This window comes from Bufo bufo, chromosome 2 (genome assembly GCF_905171765.1).
Source record: "Bufo bufo chromosome 2, aBufBuf1.1, whole genome shotgun sequence".
Taxonomy (NCBI): Eukaryota; Metazoa; Chordata; class Amphibia; order Anura; family Bufonidae; genus Bufo; species Bufo bufo.
This window is the reverse complement of record NC_053390.1, coordinates 213,901,255-213,915,004: the sequence shown is the minus strand read 5'-3', so window position 1 is coordinate 213,915,004 and position 13,750 is coordinate 213,901,255. Positions and strand designations below refer to the sequence as shown.

Sequence of the window (13,750 nt, the reverse complement as noted above, 5' to 3'; positions counted from 1 at the left end):
AGGGATCTGGACGTCATTGTAGGAGAGAAGCCAGGCAATTACCTCTTGGAGTAGTCTTGTTGTAGTTGGCAGCTGACCCACAGCTCCGATGCGAAACGCCAAGAGATCAGGCAATACTGATAGTCAGGAAACAGGCCAAAGGCTGTGTTTGTGCATATGCGAGAGACAAGTCTGAGGTCAGGGCAGGCTGAGTTTGTGTGTACCCGAGAGGCTAATCTGGGGTCAGGGCAGGTGGCAGAGAATCAGAGTCGGTAGACCTGCAGAAGTTTAGTGCACGGTAGACGAAAAGAAAACGTGCACCTTCACTAGTATAATAGACAACTAGAAACCTTTTTGCTCAGGCAAAGGAGAGGAACAAAGATCCAGAATAAATAGGAGGATTGATCAGCACCTTAGTCAGCAGCTGAACAGAAAGCAAAAGGGGAGGTTAACCCCTGCAGTACTACAGAGAAGTTTCACTGAATACAAGTCCCAATATACATAGGGTGAGTGGAGCAACACGCACCTAATATAGCGGAGCAGCGGTGAACACGGGTAATAAAGCATAAAACTACCACAGCTGGCAAATGTCTACATGACCACAGCTTACTTTGGTTTATGAAACCCAACCCATGGCAATTAGCTTTTTAAGGACCTGGCTTCATTTGCAAAAGGGGTTGTAAGTGAGACAAACAAGGCCGTAAACATAATTCACTATGTAACATGTTCCATCAATCAGGATAGCAGTAAATCAAATGACATATATAACATATAATTATGAGGTGGAGTCATTTACATAAGAGGGAACTGCATTATGAACTACATGCCACGGACGCATGGAGATCACCACTACTTGCTCATCTTACAATTCCCTTAGTATATTAATGCGGCTACTAAGGTGGAGCAAGAAAGTGAGTTGCTTATATATATTTTTTTTCAGCAAAATTACTTATTTTCATTTCTAAAATATTTTTTATTCCAACAAAGAAATAATTTCTAGAAATCTACATTCTTGTCATATTAACCTCTTGCTCTGTTGGATAATATCCTAATGCTCGCATGACAAAAGGAACTTCTTTCAAGGGAATATGGGTTGAAACTTGTCTGTTCTCCATTGTATCAATACCCTGGTTACGCAATTGTGCATAGTAAAAGTAATCTTCCAACTCCTAAAGAAAAAGGAAAAAAAAACATGAGAAAACGACGGTATTGTCACGGCCATGGCTATGACCGTGACTCCTGAACCGCATGCGGTTGTCAGCGGTTTTCATTGGTGTTCAATCACAGGTGAGGGCTGTGGTATTGGCCTCACCTGTGGTTGCCGCTGGCAACAGTATGTATGTGGCAGCGTAGCAGGCTGAGCTGTGCCATGCAGCTCGCTACGCTGCGCATGCGGTTTTGTGTGTGATGTGTGGATGTGTGCACTGTGTTTTATGTTATTGTGTGCACGTTCCCTTTAAGTGGTGTTTTCCCTTCCTTGGTGTTGGAAGGGTTAATCCCCTTCCTAGTGTGTGTGATCACTGGGTGTGTCCGACTGTGGGGTGTGGCTTCTTGGCCTATAAAGCCTCACTGCTTTTGCAGGCCTTCAGGTTGCTTCAGCCATGCTTAGCTGAGAGCAGCCTCATGTATTTATTACCTGCCAGTAAGAGCCACCCCTGTGGTCATAACCATAATGTCGCTTTAAGTTATTTCTAGTTATGTGTGATGTCCGTGTGATGTTTTATATGTTATTTTGTGCAGCTATGGATCTGGGTCCCTGTGTGGGGATGCGTTTGTGATCTGCACCCTGCTAACACAGGGATCCAGTCAGCAAGGCTGTGGCAGGTAGGTGGAACTCTTTGTTCACCTGCCATATCCATAGAGCTGTTTATGTCTCCCCTTTTCCTGCAGCTTGGCCGTTGAGACTCCTGCTCCTCCGTGTCTAGGAGGAGTGGGCTTGTCTTACTCAGCTCCTAGGTGAGGGTCATCTTGAGGGCTAGCAGGGACTTTTAGGTTCCGGAGCATGGGCCCTCCTACCATCAAGGTTGGCTCATGTAGCTAGGAGCCAGGGTCAGGTTAGGGATGCGTTTAGGAGGTGACCTGCTCCCTAATCCTGTCTTCATGGCCAAGCAGCCGTAACATCACCGGGCTCCACACGGCTGAGGATTTCCCCCATCCTCAGCCGTGACAGTATGACCACAGTCGCTTCTTACGTGGCGCTCCCTCGAAAGAGGGTAAAGCATGCACTGCTGTCTACGGATGGGGTGCATGCGCGTTCTCCGGAGGGAGAGCGTTATGGGGCTTTCACCATTTACGGCGCGGTGAGTGGCATTCCCAGCTCACCGTTGTCCGTGTTGGTGTCCCCTTTTTGTTTGTCTTTCCCCTCCCCCCCTCCCATTGTTTCTTATGCCTCACCAACTTTCCCCTTTTGTTGTTGGGAGGGGCTTTGAGGGGTGGGAGTATGCATTCCCTCGAAAGAGGGTGAAGCATGTACCGCCCTCTGCGGAAGGGTTACATGCGCGCTCTTCGGAGGGAGAGCGTTCTGGGGGTTTCGCCTCTGACGGCGCGGTGAGTGGCGTTTCCCCGCCTTCCCTTCACCGTTGCCTCGTTTGGCGTCCCCCTGATTTTATAGCACTAGGGTGTTTGTTTGGTGTGCGAGTTGCACACCTTCGAAAGAGGGTGCAGCATGCAGTGCCATATCCTTGTGGCCTGCATGCGCGTTCTCCGGAGGGAGAGCGTTCCTGGGGGTTCTCCGTTAACGGCACGGTTGGTGGCTTATTCCCCGCCACCTTACCGTCCGTGTTGGGGATCCCTCGTCCCTCTCCATGTTCCCATCTCTGGTCGTCTGCTGGCAGCACTCCGTAAGTGGTCCGGCTGCGTGCTGGTTAGGAGTGTCTGCTGGCAGCGACTGGAGTGGGGACGTGAGTGGAGAGTCCCCTCGTCCACTCTCAGTGGTTCCATTTCCGTGTCGCTGGTGCGGGCTGCAGGCCTCGTCGGACTGGCTGTGTTGTGTGCTGGGAGAGGATGCAGCTGACAGCGACTTTCTGGGAACCATGTCCTGAGAGTGGACGTCCCCTTCTCTCATCCCCTTGTGTGTCCCTCACGTGTCTTTTTTTGGTGGGGGGGCTTTGAGGGGTGGGAGTGTCACGGCCATGGCTATGACCGTGACTCCTGAACCGCATGCGGTTGTCAGCGGTTTTCATTGGTGTTCAATCACAGGTGAGGGCTGTGGTATTGGCCTCACCTGTGGTTGCCGCTGGCAACAGTATGTATGTGGCAGCGTAGCAGGCTGAGCTGTGCCATGCAGCTCGCTACGCTGCGCATGCGGTTTTGTGTGTGATGTGTGGATGTGTGCACTGTGTTTTATGTTATTGTGTGCACGTTCCCTTTAAGTGGTGTTTTCCCTTCCTTGGTGTTGGAAGGGTTAATCCCCTTCCTAGTGTGTGTGATCACTGGGTGTGTCCGACTGTGGGGTGTGGCTTCTTGGCCTATAAAGCCTCACTGCTTTTGCAGGCCTTCAGGTTGCTTCAGCCATGCTTAGCTGAGAGCAGCCTCATGTATTTATTACCTGCCAGTAAGAGCCACCCCTGTGGTCATAAACCTTAATGTCATAACCATATTGTGCTTTAGTTATTTCCAGTTATGTGTGATGTCTGTGTGATGTTTTATATGTGATTTTGTGCAGCTATGGATCTGGGTCCCTGTGTAGGGATGCGCTTGTGATCTGCACCCTGCTAACACAGGGATCCAGTCAGCAAGGCTGTGGCAGGTAGGTGGAACTCCTTGTTCACCTGCCATATCCATAGAGCTGTTTATGTCTCCCCTTTTCCTGCAGCTTGGCCGTTGAGACTCCTGCTCCTCCGTGTCTAGGAGGAGTGGGCTTGTCTTACTTAGCTCCTAGGTGAGGGTCATCTTGAGGGCTAGCAGGGACTTTTAGGTTCCGGAGCATGGGCCCTCCTACCATCAAGGTTGGCCCATGCAGCTAGGAGCTAGGGTCAGGTTAGGGATGCCTTAGGAGGTGACCTGCTCCCTAATCCTGTCTTCATGGCCAAGCAGCCGTAACATCACCGGGCTCCACACGGCTGAGGATTTCCCCCATCCTCAGCCGTGACAGGTATGCAGCAACTGTAGAAGTAACGCAGTAGTAAATCATGTTTTAATATAATAATATAAAATATTACAATAGTATAACAATTGAACAGAATCAAACATGTGACGTAGAGCCTCCGTAACAGATTTTGTTGGTTTTAGTGGGAAAAATAACACTGCATGTAGCACTCTTGTCAAAACGAGGCACCCACACCCAACAGACCTCATGCAATGGATCTGACACATGATTATAAACAGAAGATACAATGCTCACAATGCCCAGCAATCGCCTGCTCACTAGTGGAGCAGACCGCTGCTATTACATGCAGCAATCTCTTCTGCAGCATGGGGAGGAGTGATCGCTATGCCATTGCTCGTTCCCATGCCGTATAGTGGTTTGCTGGCCGCAGATCATTATACGCAATGATCTGCCGCCTGCAAATGATACTTTTTTTAACATGTCAAAAGATTTAGATTGTCCGTTCATCGGGAAATCGGTGGCAGTATTACACTGCCAAATGATCGCTAACAAGCCTACATGTGAATGCTCGTTAGCGATTATCTGCCAAGAAATCGGGAAGTGTAATACAGGCTTTATATTAACATCTTGGTGGAAGGACAGCACACAAAGGATTAGATCAGGGATGGCCAACATGTTGCCCTCCAGCTGTTGCAAAACTACAACCCCCCAACATGCTCTTATATCTGTAGGTTGTCCGTGCATGCTTTGCAACAGCTGAAGGGCCGCAGGTTAGGCATCCCTGTCACAGATCACTGGGGGTCCAAGAGATCCAGCTTAGGGTCTAACCACTTGGACATCCAGGATCAAAAATTATGACAGTAGGTTCTCAATTATTTGTGGTCCAATCACTGCCTCTAGGAACTTTTAATTAGCTAGTACCAACCTTGAATAATGCTCCATCTTTTCCTCCTGGCAACATTCCATAGAACGGAATCAGATCTTCTCCTCCAAGGGAAGCAACAGCCTCTAAAGACCTGCAGTACAAATGGAGACATCGCCATCAGCGAGTTATTTAAAAGTTGTATCTTCATTTAGTAGATTTCATTTCATTTAGTTCTATGATTGGGTCTTTTAGCTGAATGTACTCTATATGTGATTAAATTAAATAACTATTCGAGGCAGGAGCTTGAAAATGCTAAGTAAGTCAGTACCTGCAAGGGATGATAACATGCTATTTATTTTCCTCATATCTTGCTTCTTGGCTAGTTTTTAGCCCAGCTACATTTGAACTATGATTTGTGACTACAGTGCCTACGAGGAGTATGATTTAGTCTGGGATCACTGTACCACATGCTTTTATAATTTAACTATTAAAGGGGTTATCCCATGATTATTGTAAAAAATTTTAATCAGACATCATATAGTACATAACAAGCTCTTTCTACCAAAGCTAGAATCAGCCCTGTACCTCAATTGAATCCAGAAATCTCCCCATTCATTGCTCTGCTAGATTTATATAAAGCTGGCAGCTAAGGGGGCATGGCCATGCTCTCCTTATCACAACTCAGAAGGCAGTTGAAGGATGAAACGGAACATGTGCGGCCTTCTCAGTGGGCGGGACAAAGAAATAAGAAAAAAAAACAGCAGGTTGCGCTATACAGATACATTTTATTGAATAAGTAATTGGCGATACAAAATTTTTAATTACATGCAATTACAAAAGTATTGAGATCCAGGTGCTGGTTTGAAAACTGTAGAATATTTTTCATGGGATAATCCTTTAATTGTTTTTAACCTCTTAAGGACACAGGGCGTACAGGTACGCCCTGATGTCCTGGTACTTAAGGACACAGGGCGTACCCGTACGTCCTGTGTAGTTCCGATCAACGTCGCGCGGCGGGCGGTGATCGGAACTGAGTGCCTGCCGTATTCATTCGGCAGGCACACTGGCACAATGCCTAGGGGGGTCCTGTGACCCCCCGCATCGGCGATCGCAGCAAACCGCAGGTCAATTCACACCTGCGGTTTGCTGCGTTTCCGGGTTATTTGGGTCTCTGGTGACCCAATAACCCGGAACAGGATGGTGATCGGTGGTGTGATAATACACCACCAATCACCATCCTTAGATCCTGTGAGGTGATGGTGACATCACTTCACAGGATCTCTTCTGATTGGCTGCACGGGTGGGCGGGGGTTAACTCCCCCATTCTCTCCTCCTCTATTCGGCCGTTGGACTTCGCAGATAGAGCAGCCTGCTGCCCGATCTCCAGAGTGCACCCCCTGATCTGTGCCCAGCACCCCCTTTTTCGATCCTCCACAGTGCCACCTGGCACTAAAAGGTAGGTTAGGGACAGGGTAGGGAAAGGTTTAGTTCAGGCAGGGAGACTTTAGGGAAAGTTAAGGTTTTTAGTGTTGCATCATCCTCTTAGGGTGTCTGGGGTCCACAGCACAGGTGTGTGACCCTAGACCCCCCCCAGGGGTGCTGCAGCTTGCCCCCCCCCCCCCCCCCCCCCTTTTTGGGGGGCGCAAGCCTTCTTTTTTTTTTTGCTTACGCTGACAGTGGCCTTCACTCTTTAGCGTCCGGCCACTGTTAGTGCATCGCCCACCCCACCGCTGATCAGCTTTGGACGGCTGATCAGCGAGTTAGAATTTATTTTTTATTTTTCACATTTTTTGGGGCTCTTTTTTTTTTAGTTAGTTTTTTTTTGTTATTTTTCCCTGTTAGGTTTAGGGAAAAGTCCGTGCCCCCACACACGCGCACACCTAATAAAGATTTACACGCACGCACACACACACACACACACACACACACACACGCAGACACACACTCCCCTATGGCCCGACGGACATTCTCGGCCGAGGAGGTATACCCCCTCCTTGCCTCCGAGTCCGAGAGCCCCAGTGAGAACGAGGATGACCCCACATTCCTTTTGTCATCCGCGTCCTCCTCATCATCAAGCGATGATGAGACGCCGCCAGGCAGATCGAGGGGACCCCCATGCTAGGGACCCTGTGGCCCACGCTAGTACGAGCAGCTCTGGGGCTCGTACTAGTTTTCCAGCCCACCAGGTCAGTCCACCAGAGCCCCCTGCAGGTGAACTTGGCTGGTGTACCCCAGGGCAATTTGAGCCCGTGCTTCCTGATTTTTGTTGGACAACCAGGAATCCAGATTTACACAGTGAGCTTCACTGAATACAACTTTTTTTGTAATTTTTTCAGTGACCAACTGGTAAATCTAATGGTGGAGCAGACGAACCTGTACGCCCAACAGTTCGTCGCTCAAAACCCGGGCTCCTTTTTGACTGGACCCCGGTCAGTGCAGCCAAGATGAGGACATTTTGGGGCCTCGTGCTGTACATGGGCCTAGTCAAAAAACCTAGTGTCAGGCGTTACTGGAGTGGGGACGTCCTCTACCAGACCCCACTCTACAGTACGGCCATGACACGCTCCCGGTTTGAGGCCATCCGGAAATGCCTGCATCTGGAAAGGCCAGTCATCGATCACTTTTTGGAGGCCTACATACCTGGAAGGGAGGTCGTGGTTGATGAGTCTCTCATTGCGTTCAAGGGGAGACTCATTTTCCGCCAGTATGTTCCCTCAAAGCGGGCGAGGTATGGCGTGAAGCTGTACAAACTTTGTGAGAGTACCTCATGGTACACTTAAAAGTTGTGTGTACGAGTGGCGAGATTCCCGTATTCAACCCCCAGAATGTCCCCCCACTCTGGGTGTTAGCGGGAAACTTGTGTGGGACCTTATGCACCCACTGCTAGATAAGGTGTACGTGGATAACTTTTATACTAGTATCCCCTTGTTCCAGTCCCTCGCCGCCAGATCCACATCCGCTTGTGGGACCATGCAGAAAAATCAACGTGGCCTCCCCTCCAGGTACCTATCCCCAGCGGTGAGACCCGTGCCCTTACCAGTGGAAACCTACTGCTGGTCAGATATAAGGACAAGAGGGATGTCCTTGTACTGTCCACAATTCACGGTAACGGCATCACCCTTGTCCCTGTGCGAGGTACCGCGGCAACGGTCCTCAAGCTTGATTGTATCGTCGACTACAATCGGTATATGGGAGGAGTTGATCTCTCTGATCAAGTCCTCAAGCCATATAACGCCATGCGCAAAACGCGGACATGGTACAAAAAAGTTGCGGTCTACTTGGTGCAAGTTGCCATGTACAACTCTTTTGTACTGTTCCAGTGCGCTGACAACACAGGGAAATTTCTGCAGTTCTATGAGGCAGTCCTCAAGGCCCTTATCTTTTCTGACCGGGAAAGAGCAGGCCGGAGTACCTCGGGAACTGTAGGCGCCCGGATCGTCCCTGGCCAACACTTTCCAGGTGTGGTCTCCCATACTGGAAAGAAGGGACGGACCCCAAAAAAGTGCAGAGTGTGTCACAGGAGGGGGATACGGAAGGTCACCACTACTCAATATGACACGTGCTCCGATCATCCGGGCCTCTGCATTATTGGTTGCTTCAGCGAGTACCACACTGCCATGGAGTACTAAATTTATAATCCCCTTTTCCATTTAGCCACTGACAATCGATAAAAACTATGGTTCTCAGACTTGAGACACCCAAAAAAATTTGTTTAAAAAGTTTGTAAAACTAAAATAATTTAAAAAAAGTATACAAATTAGGTATCGCCGCATCGGTAATAATCTCCTCTATAAAAATACCCCATGACCTAACCCCCCAGATTAACACGGTCCAAAAAAAGAAGAAAAAAAAAACGGTGCAAAAAAATTATTTTTTTTGTTACCTTACAAAACAAAAAGTTTAATAGCAAGCGATCAAAAAGTCATACAGCCCCCAAAATAGTGCCATTAAAACCGTCCCCTTATCTCGCAAAAAATGAGCCCCTACCTAATACAATCGGCTAAAAAACAAACAAAAAAAATGACTCTTAGACTTCAGAGATACCAAAATTTTTTAGTTGTATCAAAAAGGATAATATAGTCTAAAACCTAAATAATTAAAAAAAAGTAGACTTATTAGGTATCGCCGCGTCTGTAAGAATCTCCTCTATAAAAATAGAAAAGGATAACAACCAAACAAAACTTAATATTTATTACCCTGATACTGCAGTTTACAGAAACACCACATTTGTGGTCATAAACTGCTGTATCACTAAAAGGCAAAAGGAAAGGACCGACATGGTTTCTGGAAGGCCGATTTTTATTGACACCATGTCCTTTTTGAAGCCCCCTGATGCACCCCTAGAGTAGAAACTCCATCTAAGAAACTACCCCCCTCAAGGTATTCAAAACTGATTTTACAAACTTTATTAACCCTTTAGGTGTTCCTCAACAGTTAATGGCAAATGGAGATGAAATTTAAGAATTTTAATTTTTGGTAACCTTACCTCACAAAAATGTAATATAGAGCAACCAAAAATCATATGTACCCTAAAAATATAGTCCCAACAAAACCGCCACCTTATCCCGTAGTTTCCAAAATGGGGTCACTTTTAGGGAGTTTCTACTCCAGGGGTGCATCAGGGGGGTTGTAACAGGACACGGTGTAAATAAACCGGTCCATAAAAATCAGCCCTCCAAAAACCACACGACGCTCCTTTACCTCTACGCCCCGCCGTGTGGCTGTACAGTAGTGTACGGCCACATATGGGGTGTTTCTGTAAACGGCAGAGCCAGGGCAATAAAGATCCATTCTTGTTTGGCCGTTAACCCTTGCTTTGTTAGTGGAAAAATTGGGTTAAAATGGAAAATTTGGCAAAAAAATGAAATTCTGAAATTTCATTTCCATTTGCCAATAACTCTTGTGGAGCACCTTAAGGGTTAACAACGTTTGTAAAATTAGTTTTGAATACCTTGAGGGGTGTCGTTTCTAGAATTGGGTCATTTTTGGGTCGTTTCTATTATGTAAGCCTCACAAAGTGACATCAGACCTGAACTGGTCCCTGAAAACTGGGTTTTTGAAAATTTCTGAAAAATTTAAAGATTTGCTTCTAAACTTCTAAGCCTTGTAACATCCCCAAAATATAAAATATCATTCCCAAAATTATCCAAACATGAAGTAGACATATGGGGAATGTAAAGTAACAACTATTTTTGGAGGTATTACTATGTATTATAGAAGTAGAGAAATTGAAACTTGGAAATGTGCAATTTTTTACAAATTTGGGGTCATTTTTTTTTGTTTTATAAATAAAAATGTTTTTTTTTTTACTTCATTTTACCAGTGTCATGAAGTACAATATGTGACGTAAAAACAATCTCAGAATGGCCTGGATAAGTCAAAGCGTTTTAAATGTTATCACCACTTAAAGTGACACTGGTCAGATTTGCAAAAAATGGCCTGGTCCTTAAGGTGAAATATGGCCGTGTCCTTAAGGGGTTAAAGGGGATTCCATGGGAAAACAAATGTCAGAAAGGGCAGGGTGCTGGCTCTCCTATTTTGGAAGTACCATAGCAGTGAATAGTGGGGTGGCCAAACATACTTGGTGCACTTTGCATTCGCTGTGTGGCCCCATTCTTGAGATAGTAGCAGGTCCAAGAGGTGAAACTTGCCCCTATCAGATACTTATGACATATATTATCGATATGCTACAACTGTCCCAGATGGGACAAGTCATTTAAGAAAGAGAACTAACAAAGATACCTATAATGTCCCTTAGTGCACATGAAAAAGTGTGAAAGGAAACTTTTATAGATTAATTCAAATCTGAAATATTAGTGTTGATACATGTAACATCAGGTCTGTAGTTTCCACTCTAACCCAGTGTCCTCACAACAACACTTCCTGGTCTGTTATTCCGGGGACATGGTGTGGACCCAAATCACTATCCACATCAATGTTCAGAAATATTTTCACATACCTACCACTAATCAAACCGGTGAGGATGTGACCATTGGTGTCAATGGTGATTAGGATTCTTACAATATCTCTGTGATACCACTGGACATGTCAAAGCACTGAAAAGGAAGCATTGCAGCTGAGGCTGCATTACTTAGGAATTCTGATGCACACCTGTCCCCTTACGCTTTGTATCTGGTGCAGTGTTGTCCTGGAGACTGAGGCGATCACCTCAGGCAGCACCAGGTAGGGGCAAGAGGGGGGCAGCAGAAGGGACATGGGCAATGGGCACTTTCATTGTGGCAAAGGGATTAGGTTAAGAAATTGGTATTGGGGAGAGCACAGTTTCAGTTTTCGCCTCAGGCAGCAGAAAGGCTAGGTGCACCCCTGTTCACATGACAGATTTTGAAAACACGCTTAAAAAAAAAAATCAGTGCAGAATCCACATGTGTTTTTTTTCAGAGCTTTTTTTTGTGTGTTTTTTTTTTTTTCAACCAATGGGTGTTCAATACAAAGCTGCATTTTCAACTTGAGGTTTTTGGTGTAGATCTGTGCCAAAATACATGTGGAAAAGGCACAAAAAACGCATGGACTTACATGGAGTGTTTTTTTACTTAAGTTTCTCATTCATTTCAAGGGGAGATTCAGTGTAGATTCTGCCCCAAGATAGGGCATGATGCTTCTTTTTTTGACGCTTTTTTCCACGTTTGATTGAAATGAATGGGAGGTTGTTTTGAGGCTTTTTTTGGAGCTGATTTTAAGACAGAAACACTCCAAAATCACTGCCAAAAGAACTCTGCGTAAACTGGCCCTAACAGGGACTGTCGAGGAAAAGTATAGATAGAAATACTTGTGTAGAATACTAAACTTTGATCAGGGAAAGTTTGAGGGAGTGTAGGGATGGGTGGGGCACAGTTAGTGCTTCAAAGCTATGTACACTTTTAGGAGCATTTTTTTAAATTATTGCATTGTACTCATTTTGAGCGAAAAATCATTTTTTCAATTGGTCTTTATGGAGCCTTTTTTCTGTACATAGCTGAAATGCTCTAGTAGCAGCCTGTGGATTTTCTGTCTTTTCCGTCATACCAGAAGCAGATGGACTCCTTATCTCTGCTCTCTGACATTATAAACACTCATCAAACTAAATGCTTATCTTACTGATAAGAATGTGGCTTAAATAAGTGTTTATGACCTCTTAGTAGTTTAGAGATGAGGTTTATTAGATGACTGGCAAGTGAACCTTTTGTGACAGGCTCAATATTTTTAATAAAAGCCAATTGAAAATATGATTTTTAGCCAAAAATGAACAAACATTGCCTCTGAAGTTGTACATAGCCTTTAATAATACAGCTGCTGCAGAAATTCATCCTAGGGGTGCTGCCACACAGCGCAGTTAGGATGCAGTTCTGATGCAATTACTGCATCAACAAACAATGCATACACAACGTAGTTTTTGAATGATGTCGACTACAATTAATTAAATCATTTAGATGATTTCTCCTATGCAGAACACCAGTGTTTAATTAGGTGCTAAATTCTGCAACTCTGTTGTGAATACGTTTATTGTCAACTGCATACAGTTTTTTATTGCATCACCGCTGCGCTGCTAGCACACTGGCAGTTCTGGTTCTGCGTGCCTCTGAGTAGGCACTCTGAATTGTCATTATAGTTTATGAATTTTACAGCCTTCACTGGCGCTGTTAGCATCTGGATTCAGCATTGTGTGCAATTCTTCAGCTGTAAAACAGAAGTCTGTTTTCAAACAGACTGATATAAACTACATATGTGTGTGTATATATATATATATATGAATGATGGATATACACTACAATGCGTTCAAAAAGTCTTTAGACCCTTTCACTTTTTTCACATTTAGTTCCATTGTGGTGCTTGTGCTAAAATGAAAAAAACAAAACGTTTTCCGCATCATTCTGCACTGAATACCCCATAACAGAATTTTTAGACATTTTTGCAAATTTATTAAAAAGAAAAAACTATGCACAGAAATATTCAGTAAAGCTAAACGGAGTTCCGCACTCTGTTCGACAGTTGGCAGTCACTTACTGTATATAGACAAGATATTCACAGCACTCAGTTTAGGCTACGTCGTGTATTTTTTTTTTTGGAAAGATAATTTTTATTTCAACAAAGCACTTGAAACACAGCAGTACAAAATAATCTTGTACAGAACAAATACATCAATCTCACATTTGTTCATGTTATTCCGCTTACACAATGATTACATTGAACTGTATTGTAATCCCCCCTCCCCTTTTTCCCCTAAATCCCCCCCCTTCCCTCTCTCAGCACAGCAGTCATCTCTCTAAAATGCTCATCTCTCCTGTGATCATTTGCAGACTCCCGAGAAGTCCTGCTTTATTGGACCCTAGCATCCTCCTGGCCGTTCTACAACTAGACTATCCCTTTTCCGATTTCTTATCTTCGCAACATTTCCACTTAGGCATCTATCAGGAGTCTACCCAGTCTACCTGCTTCTTTTTCCAGGAGATACCATGACGTATAGCGGAATGGTGTTACTATCATTTGTATTTCTTCCTCAGATGCGAAACTGTCAATAAAAGTTTGCTATTTTGAAAAAAATGTACTTGTCAGTTTTGTCTTATTGTTCTATACTTCAATTTTCTCTAGCAATAAGCATTTTTTAAGGTGCGATATCACCTCCACAGGTTGCGGACATTCCGGTTTCAGCCAGTGTGCTAATAGACTTCTTTTGGCAGCCATCATAAAGAGATGTAAAATCATCGGACAAGAATAGGACATGTTCTATTATTTTATTTTTTTGCGGGGCCGCGGCACGGAGCAACGGATGCGGACAGCACACAGTGTGCTGTTTCGCATCTTTTGCTGCGCCATAGAAATGAATGGGTCCGCACCCATTCCGCGAAATTGCGGAACAGATG

At 45.1% G+C, this 13,750-nt stretch overlaps 1 protein-coding gene across 1 annotated transcript in view; it reads right to left on the bottom strand.

The window, feature by feature from the left end:
* CFAP251 (cilia and flagella associated protein 251) overlaps positions 1–13,750 on the bottom strand; it is a 79,804-nt gene that overhangs the window by 12,203 nt on the left and 53,851 nt on the right. The window contains exons 17-18 of the mRNA XM_040420225.1: positions 4,953–5,043; positions 1,005–1,148 (exon numbers count right to left, since the gene is read on the bottom strand). Of these exons, the coding sequence (XP_040276159.1) occupies positions 1,005–1,148; positions 4,953–5,043 (235 nt within the window). The remainder of the gene's footprint in view (positions 1–1,004; positions 1,149–4,952; positions 5,044–13,750) is intronic.